This window comes from Taurulus bubalis (assembly GCF_910589615.1).
Source record: "Taurulus bubalis genome assembly, chromosome: 2".
NCBI lineage: Eukaryota > Metazoa > Chordata > Actinopteri > Perciformes > Cottidae > Taurulus > Taurulus bubalis.
The window spans coordinates 39,802,304-39,815,416 of record NC_136590.1 but is presented as its reverse complement, the minus strand read 5'-3'; the positions used below and the strand labels follow the sequence as shown (position 1 = coordinate 39,815,416).

General features: G+C 39.5%; 1 protein-coding gene across 1 annotated transcript in view; it reads right to left on the bottom strand.

The window, feature by feature from the left end:
* The window catches only part of specc1 (sperm antigen with calponin homology and coiled-coil domains 1), a gene marked incomplete at both ends in the record, with an annotated part of 46,757 nt that overhangs the window by 11,256 nt on the left and 22,388 nt on the right, over window positions 1–13,113 (bottom strand). The window contains 8 exons of the mRNA XM_079238042.1: window positions 2,626–2,728; window positions 5,196–5,340; window positions 6,194–6,269; window positions 6,385–6,485; window positions 7,036–7,199; window positions 11,184–11,359; window positions 11,789–11,862; window positions 12,594–12,801. Of these exons, the coding sequence (XP_079094168.1) occupies window positions 2,626–2,728; window positions 5,196–5,340; window positions 6,194–6,269; window positions 6,385–6,485; window positions 7,036–7,199; window positions 11,184–11,359; window positions 11,789–11,862; window positions 12,594–12,801 (1,047 nt within the window). The remainder of the gene's footprint in view (window positions 1–2,625; window positions 2,729–5,195; window positions 5,341–6,193; window positions 6,270–6,384; window positions 6,486–7,035; window positions 7,200–11,183; window positions 11,360–11,788; window positions 11,863–12,593; window positions 12,802–13,113) is intronic.

Genomic DNA, 13,113 nt, shown 5'->3' with positions numbered 1-13,113 from the left:
TGTGTTACATAATGCCAAGAATTATTATTATTTTTTTTTATATATACTTGTTTTAAAGTACAGTTTTCTGTTTTTTATTTACCATATGTATCTATTATTGCACTATGTTTTTATTATATTTGTATTGTTTTGCACTATGTTTATTGTTATGCACCTTTCACCGAGTCAAATTCCTCGTATGTTCAACGCACCTGGCAATAAACGCTTCTGATTCTGAAAAAATAATTAGGTATGCAAACATACAGTATATGTGTCATGATTAACTGCTCTGAAATATAGTAATGTGCAGTCACTTGTTCTAAAAATATAAATTGTTATGGTCAACTGCCAAATAGTCTTTGAATGAATCCAATTACAGGTCGGCACATGGAGAAAAGGCACAAACACGAAGGCTCCCAGCTGGAATGGAGGAACAGTTACTCCAGTTACTGATTGTGTCACAGACTGAAACTCTCCTTGTTGCCAAATCTTCTTACTGCATTCCTGATACTTGCAAATAATCACACTGTGTTGCTAAGCCCTTTGTGAGAGGGGATCATAGATTCCATACTCAAATGGAAATGAGGCTCCATTGAGGGTTTTCATGTCGCTGGACCCAACTGTCCTGAACTGAACTGAGATCTGCTATTCCATTTGGGTTTCTATTCAACGAGAGTCCGTTTGCATTTTAGCAGCAGTGAAAGGTTCTTCAGTACTGTACTGAAGCACAATTTTGAGCACTTTGAGTTCTTAACTAGAGTATTTTTAATTCGATGCTACTACGACAACACATATTTGGCGTAGTAAGATTTTACACACAGAACATTTGATGAACCAATAACATATGACACAGGTTTGTAGATTAAAGTATCCCCAACAAGTCCAGTATTTAAAATTAGTTTCACCTGGACAACTGTAGCGGTATCAATCAATATGAGCAATTATTGATCAATCAACAGAGAATTAATTGTCAACAAACAAAAATGCCAAATCTTCTCTGCTTCAAACTTCTCAAATGTAAGCTCTATATACATATACAGTATATATATATATATATATATATATATACAGTATATATATATATATACATATATATATATATATATATACAGTATATATATATATATATACATATATATATATATATATACAGTATATATATATATATATATATATATATATATATATATATATTTATATATATATATATATATATATATATATATATATATATATATATATATATATATATATATATATATATATATATATATATATATATATTCCTCCACCACTGACTATTAGCTGGTGCTCTTACACAGGGCAACTTGAAATGCCAGAAGACATCAGGCCGCATGACTTTGTTAATCCTTTTTAATCTCTTTTAAAAACATGTTTTTAACAACTTGAATTTGCATACTGAAAATATTTGCCTCTGTCTTTGTTCCGAATGAGCTGAATTACCTTACGTTACATTGTCCACTAATATAATGAAGTTTCTTGTGAGTTTTTCTCTGTAGCACTTTAAAAGTTCTTAAGTAAATAAGCATGAGGCTGGTGGTGGAAATGGTTCCTGAACCAGTGACATTTCATTGCAAGCCAGTGTCATTATCAAAGGACTGTAAAAATCTAAACAATGTGAGCCACGGCTGTCTGTATACAGGTCCGTCATCTTATGACGGGCAGATCGTCAGACTGCTGTTGCTCAACAGCAGTTTTATCTCATCTGGTTAGATATTTCCATCACAGGCGATTTTCTGTGCGTGTTTTACCAACACCGGCCTGTGTGGTCATCAAACAGCCGATCTGAAATGAAGGGAGGGTGACTCAAAGTTCACTGAGCAGCGTTGTGCTTGAGAAATAGGAACTATTGATCTGACAACTCCTCCTATTATTCAGAGCATTTATCACTGGCAAAGCTGGGTCTATTTTTAGCAGTTATCGACACCCCATGCTTTTTCATACTTGGTCAAGCCACTGAGACACACGCTGAAATGATTCCTTTTCCTTTTTTTTTTTTGCAGGTTGGGACCAGTCTGCCTGTCAGTAAGAGTTTTAGCATTAGCTAGCTGGCAATCTGGCACACAAACATGATGATTACAAATCTCTAATCCCACTGGGCTCAATGGGCTCCTTAAACTGGGTATTAGGGGAGCAGCTAAACCAGGTGATTGTTAGCACTTGGCTCCATGGACACAGGGAACACAGATGGGGACGCGACACAATAACAATGCATAAACAAATGGACATGCATAAAAACAAGCCGGGCTATATAAATACACACCTGTATAAATACAGTGTGTCGGTAACATTGAGTGCTTTGCATCATTGTTTCCATTACCTCCGTGCCACAGGGACTTTATGCCCCCAGTGAGATGACAGGTGGGTCTGCAAACAGTTATGTCCGACTACAGTCTCAGTGATGGCAAAAAAAATTATTAAATAACTACCGAACCCGATGGCAGACAGTCCAAAGCTGCATTGATGTGATATAAAGGGAGGCAGTGGGAGCTGTCCTGTCACTGTTGAATAAAAATCTGATGAGACTAAAATAAAGCTGCGGACAACGTAGCAGAGAAAAGCAGGGTGTGAAAGTGAATGGAGCCCGCTTGTATTTGAGAACGGTCTCTGGCCTGGGATCCCTACCGGATAGCCTTCTGTTTTCTTCTGGCACCACTTCAGTAGAGCGTTTCTCTTAGATCCTCCATACTCCCGCGCCAGTGCAGCCAAGGGGTCCTTTCTTTCCACACTGTCACCAGGGGAACACACACACACACACACACACACACACACACACACACACACACACACACACACACACACACACACACACACACACACACACAAAGAGACAGAGACAGAGAGAGAGAGAGAAAAGGAATGGTTACAATGTCATAATCAGTCATAATAATTTCTGTAAGTAATCACTTATAGTATAAGAATGTGTACAATTAATTAATGTTAATTATTTACATTCTTTCAGACACATTTCCTGTGTAGAAAGTAATTTGTATGTCTGACACTAGTTCCTAAGTGGCCTTGATGTAAAAACACTTAATTATTTCCAGATTTCCCATTGTGCTCATGGTATGATGGTGCTTCAGGGAGCTACAAATGTTACCCCTTATTATTTTGTAAATATTGTTGTTGTTTTAGATCAAGCAGTCCTGTTTACACACCAGAGGGAAAACTGCAATAAATACTTCATGCAATAAAAAACTGACCACTAACATTGTGCATCAAACTATGATAACGAGACCATTAAATATGATGTCTTCAAATAACATTGATATATGTAGCATTCATATTAACAATATAGCTTAAAATCTAATACTGTAAACATAGAGGCACAATGACAGGATGATATTGTATAATGGTCTGCACAGAACGTACCATGATGGAGAAAACGAAAATACAATCTTATCAAAGAATTAAAGTGATCCATTCATACAATAATTTGATACTCCTTTCCTTTCCTTTCCTTTCCGAAATAGTTAATCTAATTTCCAAATGTTCCCTCATCAGCAAAAATAACTCTGATATTCGATCTTGTGTTACAGTATATGTTATCATCACAAGATTGAAGCGTCTTTGCAGTTCAGTTTATTTGTGTCCAGAGTTGGTTCAAGATTACTTTGGAGTGAAGCCAACAATACGCAGCTCAGTGTTCAGTTTGGCTTTAAGTGTGGGAGGCTCATTTTGGCATCTCTCCCTCCCTCCATTTAAAAAAAAAAAAAACGTGATTCCATCTCCATGTGCTCATGCTTACATATGTATATACAGTACACTGATTGCATGTCATCATAGGACAGATAACATAGAAAGTGGGCGAACAGATTGGTGAAATGCCTGTCTGAAGTTGCATTCAGAGGGTCTGCTCCCTGAGGGCTTGTGCTGGAGCCGAGGCCATGGGAAGACCACGAGACACGGTCGTTGATCCAAGCATGGTAAACCTTTCACAACTCGCAGCAGCTCTGCTGTTAAATTCATTACTTCTCTGTTTAAGGTGCCCGAAGGCCGGGAGCAGCAAGGCCCTGTCCAAACCAATTTTTTCGGACAGGGCTGATGAGCGTATGCGTTCATCAGCAGTGATAGATTAGCTATATTATGACATAAGCCTGAAACCATACCAAACATGGGGATGTCCTGCTGCTGATCCGCTGTCTGAGAGACAAGCCTGCGTGAAGGTCTGCAATGCGGTTACACGCATTTACATTAATAATGTACAAAGATGTTAATATGGGAGAGCATTTAAACAGCTTGCTAGATAGATAGACAGATTGATAGATATATTGATATATTGATAGATAGATAGATAGATAGATAGATAGATAGATAGATAGATTCAATAATATAACTCAACAATGTCATGATACCAGGGGAAGAAGAGGTGTGGCTGGACAGACTGTAACACTGACAGTAGTGTTTATCAATGTCAACAGTACATAATATGTTGGTTGAAGCTGAGGGTATCGTCATGTGTGATGACCACGTCTTTGACTGCTTCTCACTTCTGCTTGTCTCAGTGTGACAACATGTAAACGTAAACTCACTAGCTTAATTAAATCTAACTGGTTGCAGCAGTAGTTCAGCATCGCTCTAACTAAATGGAGTGCTGCAGTTGGTCACTTTTGTGTGTACACAGAGAGGAGCGGTCTGTACGGGAACATGCCTGTGATGCCAGAGGTCAGAAGATGGAATATTTTTATTTAACATCCGTCCCTCTTCCCTTTCTGATAAGCCAAACTCCATTTTCTGTGTTAAAGCCATCTGGTGTCAACACTGTGGGCAATAAAAGTTGTACAACTCCAAATTCTCTCAACTGGGACTTGAATATTTAAAACTGTATTGTAGTACATTATGTAGTTACTTAAAAAGGCTACAATGATGCAAAGTAATAGTGACATTTACACAACACCTGTTATTAAGGAATGAAGGGGGAACTTCTGTAAGTCATTATTATTATTCCACCGTGTGTTTTGTTGTGTGTGAGTCAAAGCGATGTGAGCAGAGAGCACAAACCTCGTTTCACAACAATCATGTTGCATGTAGAGAAGTCATATTTATAAACTGATGTTTTTTTTATTTTAAACTAAAATAAAGATTTGTTTAAGGAAGGTTGTTCAGGTTATTTCACTAGTTCCAATGAAACCTGCACAGCTAAACAAGTGGAATTGTCTCCCAGTGAATCGGCAGAATCCTTTGGGTGGGCCCACCTGAGTTTGCTGTTGCCTCGGTTGTAGCTGAAGGATGCTGTGCGGCTGATGAGGGAGGCGGGGGGTTTGATTACAGACTCCAGAGAAGGGCTCTTCCTCATCAGGCTGTTCGGTTTCAGGTCTTCCCCGCAGCCCGACAACTTCTCTGCGGTAGTCAGAAACGGAGGGAACATAACATATTTTAAGAATTGCATTGTAAGATGCATTACTTATTTGTAAAGTAGGGCTGCAACCAGAGTAGGGGTGAGTGTAAACATTTAAGACTGGAAATGGAAAGCAAATTCATACATGCAACTATAGGACTGATCTACAGTCACGTCCACGGGTCCTAAATAGGAATACCCCGCCAGCTTCAGTTTTCAGCCTATTCTTAAAATAACGCTGCCCGAGCGCCTCTGTCTTGCCTGAAGTCTTTACTGTAGTCACGTTCTGCAGAATGACACACCTGGTAAAGTCATGAACGCTGAAGGTTCAGCTTGAGAGAGGGCAGGCTGGGAAATAAGATCAGGGAAGTAATGCAAACCTTTTACCTGCTGTTTTACTGAAATACTCCATGGTAGCACTTTCTATACGTATAATGCATTATCAGTATGTTTATAATGCATTATAGACATGGGTTTGCACATGTTACTGTACGTTTCTCAGTGAACTTATAAATGGGGGAGCTGGAACATCTGTTGACTGTAGATGCAGACATTTAAAGAGCTCAGTCACCACATTTACAGTATTTGCTTTCAGAGAATAAAATCATAAAACTACCCGCAAAAACAACAGAAGGCGGATGGTGGCATATCTTCATTTATCTCTTGATTTAAGTCTGTGTAAACATTTCAGCCTTACTCATTTCTAAAGGAACTGACTCATATAAGCACTTTGACTGGCTGGCCATTGACCTAAAAACAGTGTGCGAGGCCCTTCATTCGTAACCACAAATGAAATATGATACATCTAAATTAAACATGATGACTTTCAGCTAAAACCACATTTGTGTTACATACCATGATGATGAGAGAATTCTCCGTGGTTGATTCTTTTTTCTAACGTCTTTGACAGTGGCTTTATGTACGTGTGTCTCTAAATGAATATAAAACAGAACAGAGATCTCATCACATCAGAGTGTGAAACAGTGAATGACTTTCAGGAAGTTATTTTCTTTACATCTGGAGAGGACAACTGTCTTGGTGTGTACCTGGACGGGGGAGACGGCAGCAGCAGGTGTAGTGCGTACAGGGATCCCACTCAGCGGGGTTCTTGGAGAGGAATGCATTTGAACTGTGTGGCCTACTCCATCTGAAAGACCAGATAATATACCCATTGATTATTGTCCAGAAAGAGAATGGTTAGGCAGAAAGAAAATGACTCACCTTCAGTATAGCTTGAGATCAAACATAAATACTTTTTTTTTTTAAAGAAACAAGGATAGAACTGTAGTATTTTAAAGCAAAAGTAAGATAACATCCACATTGTTGGCCATCAAATACTCTTTTCATACTAAAAATCTGTTTGTAGTATCCAGTACACACAGTCGGCATTCATTTTATTGATCAGATTCTTGTTTAAATATTATTTGATTATATGCTGTGTCCAATACAACTCTTCTGCCATAAAGTCTACCTTTATGATGCCTCTAATGTCCTGTAGGTCAGCCCAGGACACACAGGCTCCAAGACAATGAACGACACATGACTTCGCTGGAGAGAAATGACAGAAATCTCACCAGCTGTTCTCCTCTATAGTTACACTGCTGTGTTGGGATTTCCTGTGTGTGTGTGTATGCGTGTGCATGTGCATGTGTGTGTGTGTGTGTGTGTGTGTGTGTGTCGGAGTGCTCGGTGCTCACTCTGTCCAACAGTATCAAAGGACTTAATGAGGGATTTGACAGTAGCTCCGGGATCTGAGTCGGCATCTCCACTGGCGTCGGAGGGTGTGGTCGGGATCATGGAGATGCCGCACCAGTGACGGTTGATGTCGGAGTCGGACACCCTCACCTCGTCACCTTGGGACCTAACAGACAAAATGAACAGGGTTGCTGTGTCGAGACATATATAATGCATACACCTGTGGAGAGGAGAATCTGAGGAGACGGCGTGTGCATCCGTCAACTGGAGATGAGAATCAAAGCCCCTCACGTTACTATTTATTTTAGGAGATTATCTGGTGATTAGTACAAATTAATGTTCTCAAAGCAAGGTGTTTACTCCGTGCATTGACAAGATCATGTGAACAAAGTTTGAACTAGAGAACTGTCAATAACTAATGATCGACTGCAGATTCAAACGGTCCTCAAGGCACGTTGTACCCACTGGCCCCCCGTTGGACATTGGACTCCCGGCTACAGAGTGAGGGGATTTGGACTGTCTATCAGTGATGAATGACAAGTAAGGAATTTGTTTTCTTAAACATTGCACTAAACTCACCTCCAGAGAGCGTCGACTGAAAGAGACAACCACAGTTGGACTGGTGTAATGTCATTTATTCATTTGTCTAATGAGCAACAGTCAAACAGATATACGGTACACCTTTATGTATTCTTTCACAGGCGTGGAACCAGTCTTTCTTGTCTTTCTTTGCACAATAAATTAACAACACATCCACTGTATTTTTCAGTAAATGGCTTTACCATAGACAGAAAATGACCTATTACACAAGTTACCATCTTTTTTTCTTCTTCTAGATGGTGTTTTTGAGCATAGCCAAATGTTTACATTTTGACCACCAGTACCTTATCATCCGGTAGAACAGTATGGCTTTTCATAAAATATGCACAGATTGAATTTCTCTGATAAAAACTGGTTGAACTTCTCTAAATAAAACCTGAGATCCTGCAATATGCCATTATACTACAACACAGGATACTGTGTATGGGTTTGGCTCAAAGGTGAAATAAATCAGTGAAAGTGATTTATCTTTTAAAGTGAGTAGCATCACACTATGAGGATCAAAAGGATGCTGAAGAAATCAATATGTTTAACAGTGATTCAAGATTGATCGAAAGTAGAAAAGCTTTGAGTGTCCTTTACAGGTTCAGTTAAAAAGTCTACGTGTTTGATTCAATATTAACTTGTCAGTATTGTTGCTGAAAAGAGGAATGGTAGAAAATGAGTTCAACTCATCCGACAGTGGAAAAATTATCATTTAAGAAATCTGTTGCACAGTATTCTTATGTATTGTTTCAAAATGGACCATTAACCTTTTGGTACGTTTGAGGAGTGTAAAACATGACTCTGAGGTACGGCTGTTTGTGTTTGTGGCAGTCTGAAAATCTAATTTTGGCAGTGTTCTGGATCTACCAGCATGGCTGACATCAAACTCATCCTGGTTATTTTCTCCGTAGATCGAAAACAAACGAACATAGTAATCATCAAAATGACATATACAAACAGTAACAGAGCAAATGATACAAGCATGTCCACAGTGATGACATCTGTATGGCAATTGTGTGTTCTATACTGCCATCTAATGGCTAATTAGAGATACTGCATTCAGTTTAATTTCAGTACCAAAGACCAAACTTATATCTTAAAAAAGGTGAATTTAAGAAATTATGTAAAATCAAGATAATGACCTCGAACCCCAGAGGGTTAAACAAAAGTTACTTATTAATTATTTTTCAACAGAACATAAATGCCAAGTTTTAAAGTAAGCAGACAGACGTTAAAGTGAAAGTAATTTGACTGATAAAAACCGCGAGCCAACTGTTTATTTAATAACATCAACTGGACTCAATTCTGCTGCATTGCTCTTGCCTTGAAATTTTTATTTTCTGATGTTATGTTCTTACGTCTAACTTTGTTCTGGGGCTTTATGTAACAGATTATTACCCTCTACTGTACCATCTGAACTTTCTAAAAAAGGCACAAATCAGCTTTGCACAGTATGAAAAGGACTCTTCCGTTTCTTTAACAGGGGTCAAGAAATGTACAAACAAAGAATACATTCATTGAGAAAGAAAAATACAGAACTATTATTCAAAGGATTCCAAAAGACATGTAAAGAAATTGAAGCCAGACTCTGTGTACTCTTTGTCTACTGCATACACTGATCACTGTGGTTCTGAATGAGACTGGCTCATCACATTGCATTTTGAATGACACAGAAAGCAAATAAGTGCAACGATAACACTGTCTTCACGCGGTGGAGGGCACTTCTCTAGTGCCCTTCTACTGCCGTCTTGGTATCAAAAGTGGCTCCGGTGCTTATTCTGAAAAGAAAAGAGGAAGGAAGATGAACCACTTTACACTGTATTTAAACATGCCTCTATGTGTGCATTGTACATGTGCAGCAAATCTTGAGATCTTACATTTCTTCTGAACATTGCTATCATGAAAAGCAGACCTCTGGGCACTCTGGCCTTTAAAAAAAACCTCTGTTCCATGCATACATCATAGAATCAATAAGGTCACTTATAACATCTAGTATGACAAAAGCACTCTGTGATAAAGACGCTATGCAAATGTATCTGAGCACATGATGCATAGCATGAGTTAAATCCAGTCATGCCGCGCAACCCATCCTGTTATCTCACCAAAAAAAATAGGAGGGTTATTCATTCAAAGAACAGCAGGTGGCACCAGATACATCTACTTGAACCACAGGTTTAAAGTATGAGGAAAAGCAAACCAGAAAGGTAAGATACTCCTGAAGGTGCAATCAGCCAGCATACAGAAAGACGGACAAAGTCAGACTGTAGAAGCAACACGAAGCCAAACACAGATAGGAAGGTCAGTGAGCAGCAGCAGCAGCAGCACACAGAGGAAGGGGATGCAGGCTGGCTGACAGAGGGCTGACAGGGCAGGGAACTCACCTGGACTTTACAAAGGGAGGCTTGTCAGAGGGGCATCTTTGACAGGGTCATCACAGGGGGCTGCTGGAAGTGGGGAGCGGACGCAGCGTAACAGCTAATCTTGGGGAAAGTTCGCCGTTTTAGCCATGGTCTCAAACTAGTTAAGTAATAGACTAAATTCACAAGGACTGCATTTGAACAAGTTACATTTGGTTTTAAACCAAATGTTTCTTATAGATTAAAACTGCTCTCATGAGGTTTGTGAGGTGATATAGCACGACTGAATAGGTTTCAAGTAGAATCATTTAGAGATTATTTGCTCGCTTTAAGCATTATACCATGACCGGCCAAACAAATAAACAGAGAGCTATACAGTAGCAACTCTGAGCAGACTTTGCCGTAGGAAGTATTTGACCTGGCATGATAATGAAAGGGGACACTTTCAAAAACACCATGGCATTTGCACGCTCAAAAACACTTATATATATATATACACACACAGTAAACCCACACACAAACCAATGCAACGCTCTCTATAAGTAAATCAATCACATAACTGCATGGCCAAAGTGCAACAACACTACATTCAATCTTAAATAGCATGAAACATTGGTGTGAAATATTGACAGAGCTTCACTGGCTTCTGTGTTGCATTGCAAAACCCTACAAAGCAGCTTCTCTTCCTTCTCATATAATAATAATTTCCTCAAATATATATTCTGTAGTTTATTGTGAATACTAGAAAGCAATGCTCAGTGTGGAAGAGGGAGACAGAGAAGGCAGCAGCTTAAAGGAGTAGAATACACAGAGGGAAATACCGCAGGAGACTACTAATTTACCAACAGAGTCTGCCAAATCCCAGAAACCTAAACTCTGAAACCCCAAGGATTTAATCTTGTGAAATGCCAAGATATGAAATGAATAATGTCTGGACACTAAACACATCCAGGTCAACATTTTATCCTGCTTTGACAACAGATAAGAATTTTGGAAACCTCGCAAGAGATTCTTGAGTTAAAATGATAATAAATCACATGTTTAAAACAGTGGATGGGGATATGGCAAGACTCTGGCAGGTATCTCATGTCCACATTGTGTTCAGAGAGAAAGGATCTGCAGCCCGATGCTAAACAGGGGAGCCGGGAGGTAGGTGATTGGTGGAGTGGGGAGAAATTTAAAAAAGAAAAGTGTGGTGGAAATGGTACCTGACACCCTGCAGGGCTTCGAGGTCTGTAGAAAGCTTTGCACTGCGGTCCTGTTCCTCCTGCAGCTGCCTCCTGAGTGTACGCAGCTCCTGCTGAGCCTCCACCTTGATGTCATTTGCCACCACCACTGCCGTCTGGAGGTCCGCCTGGAACCGGCGCCACTCTTCTTTTTCGTCCTAAAGACAAACACATATGGATATGCAGTGTGCAATACAGGAAGATGCAAGTATAGACACAGGCAAACTCATATAGACAGAGGAACTGTTTGTGCACCCTTTGGATTTAATTGGATGTCAACATCGAGTGCTCCTAAAATAAAGTCTTACAAAAATGAAAACGAAGGTGATGTAAAAAAATAAATACATAGCTGCCTGTTTGAACAGCCCACCTGGATGCTACTGGAATAATACTCGGTGAACAGATGCCGCCAAGGTCGAACATTTTGGCAAAAAGACAAGAAAAAACTGAGCACTAGAATGTCATCCAGGCCTTAAAGTGGTACAATACTCCACCTAAAATTATCTTTTGAGAATGACAACTCACAAACCCCCCCACCACAGATGCTTTATATACTTCATGGCTCTTTGTATTGAAGCGTCCTTTACCTTAATACGTCTACTCAAGACTTTCAGTTGGCGGTCTGCTTCAGCTTTCTGCTCCTCCAGCTTTTTAACAAGATCTGCAATAACAAATTATTCAAGGTGTTTGAGAGCCGCAGGTGTAACGTACTGTAGAGTCAGGACAGAATCACATTAATCAAACACGGCCTTCACAACTAAACCATCGGCCGAGCCTTAGCACAAAAACGCTCCCATAAAAGTAATAGTTACACCTGGACATTAGAAATGATTCTCATCATTGCAATAATATTAGTGTATATATATATATATATATATATATATATATATATATATATATATATATATATATATATATATATATATATATATATATATATATATATATATATATATATATATTCAGAACCATCTCATCTGCTGTAACTCATAACAGCTTGTGGAAACTGTGTCCAGGCATTTAATATGGGCTAGCGATTCGGAGACAGCGGTGTTACAGTGTGCACTCATTTTGCGCTGATTCTCACTCAGTTCCAGTTAGTTATAAAGGTACACGGGCCCGAAACTAATGCAATCCAATACAACAGCACTGGAATAAATTCAACACCCATGAAGGTTATAATATTCAGGTTTTGTTGGAACCGTTTAAAGAGGTATCATTTCAACTAAGGTCACTTGGGTGGAGTTTCTAATACTTTGTCCACCTCAATTGCATAAATGAGGATAGGCTCAAAATTGGAAACCACCGACTAATCCATTTCTCTTTATGACATTTACGACTGCAGGTTGAAACACTCCACAGAGAACTGAACAGCCAGTGAAGAGGACATACTCTCCATGTCCAGGACGGCTTGCTTGGTGTGGCAGTTGACGGCCCTCTGCTGCTCCACCTGGTCCTCCAGCTCAAAGATGGTCTCCTTCAGTTCCTTCACCTGGTTCTCCGCATGGATCCCGGCGTCCTCCAGCGAAGTCACCCGGCTACTGAGATCCTGCTCCCTCATCTCAGCCCGCTCCTGAACCTGCTGGCATTTGGCCTCCACCTGTGTATGTGTGTGCATTTGTGAGATTATGATGGGTTCAGTACAGAAATGGATTCAAAGAAAGGGGCAGTGTTTCATGTGAAAGTTATTACTGGCTGTCACTGCGCTAATTAGATGGAAGCACTTAAGTTAGATTTGCCTCAATAATGGATGATTTATGACATCTCCCAGACAGCCTGTGGTGCAGTGATTCCATTTCTTGATGGTGCTTTTTAACATCTGGCTTTCAAATGATTAGATAAAAGATACTCTTAACAAAAAACCTTGTATCAAGACATTTTGGATGGCTGGAAAAGACTAGCAGTCTGTGTG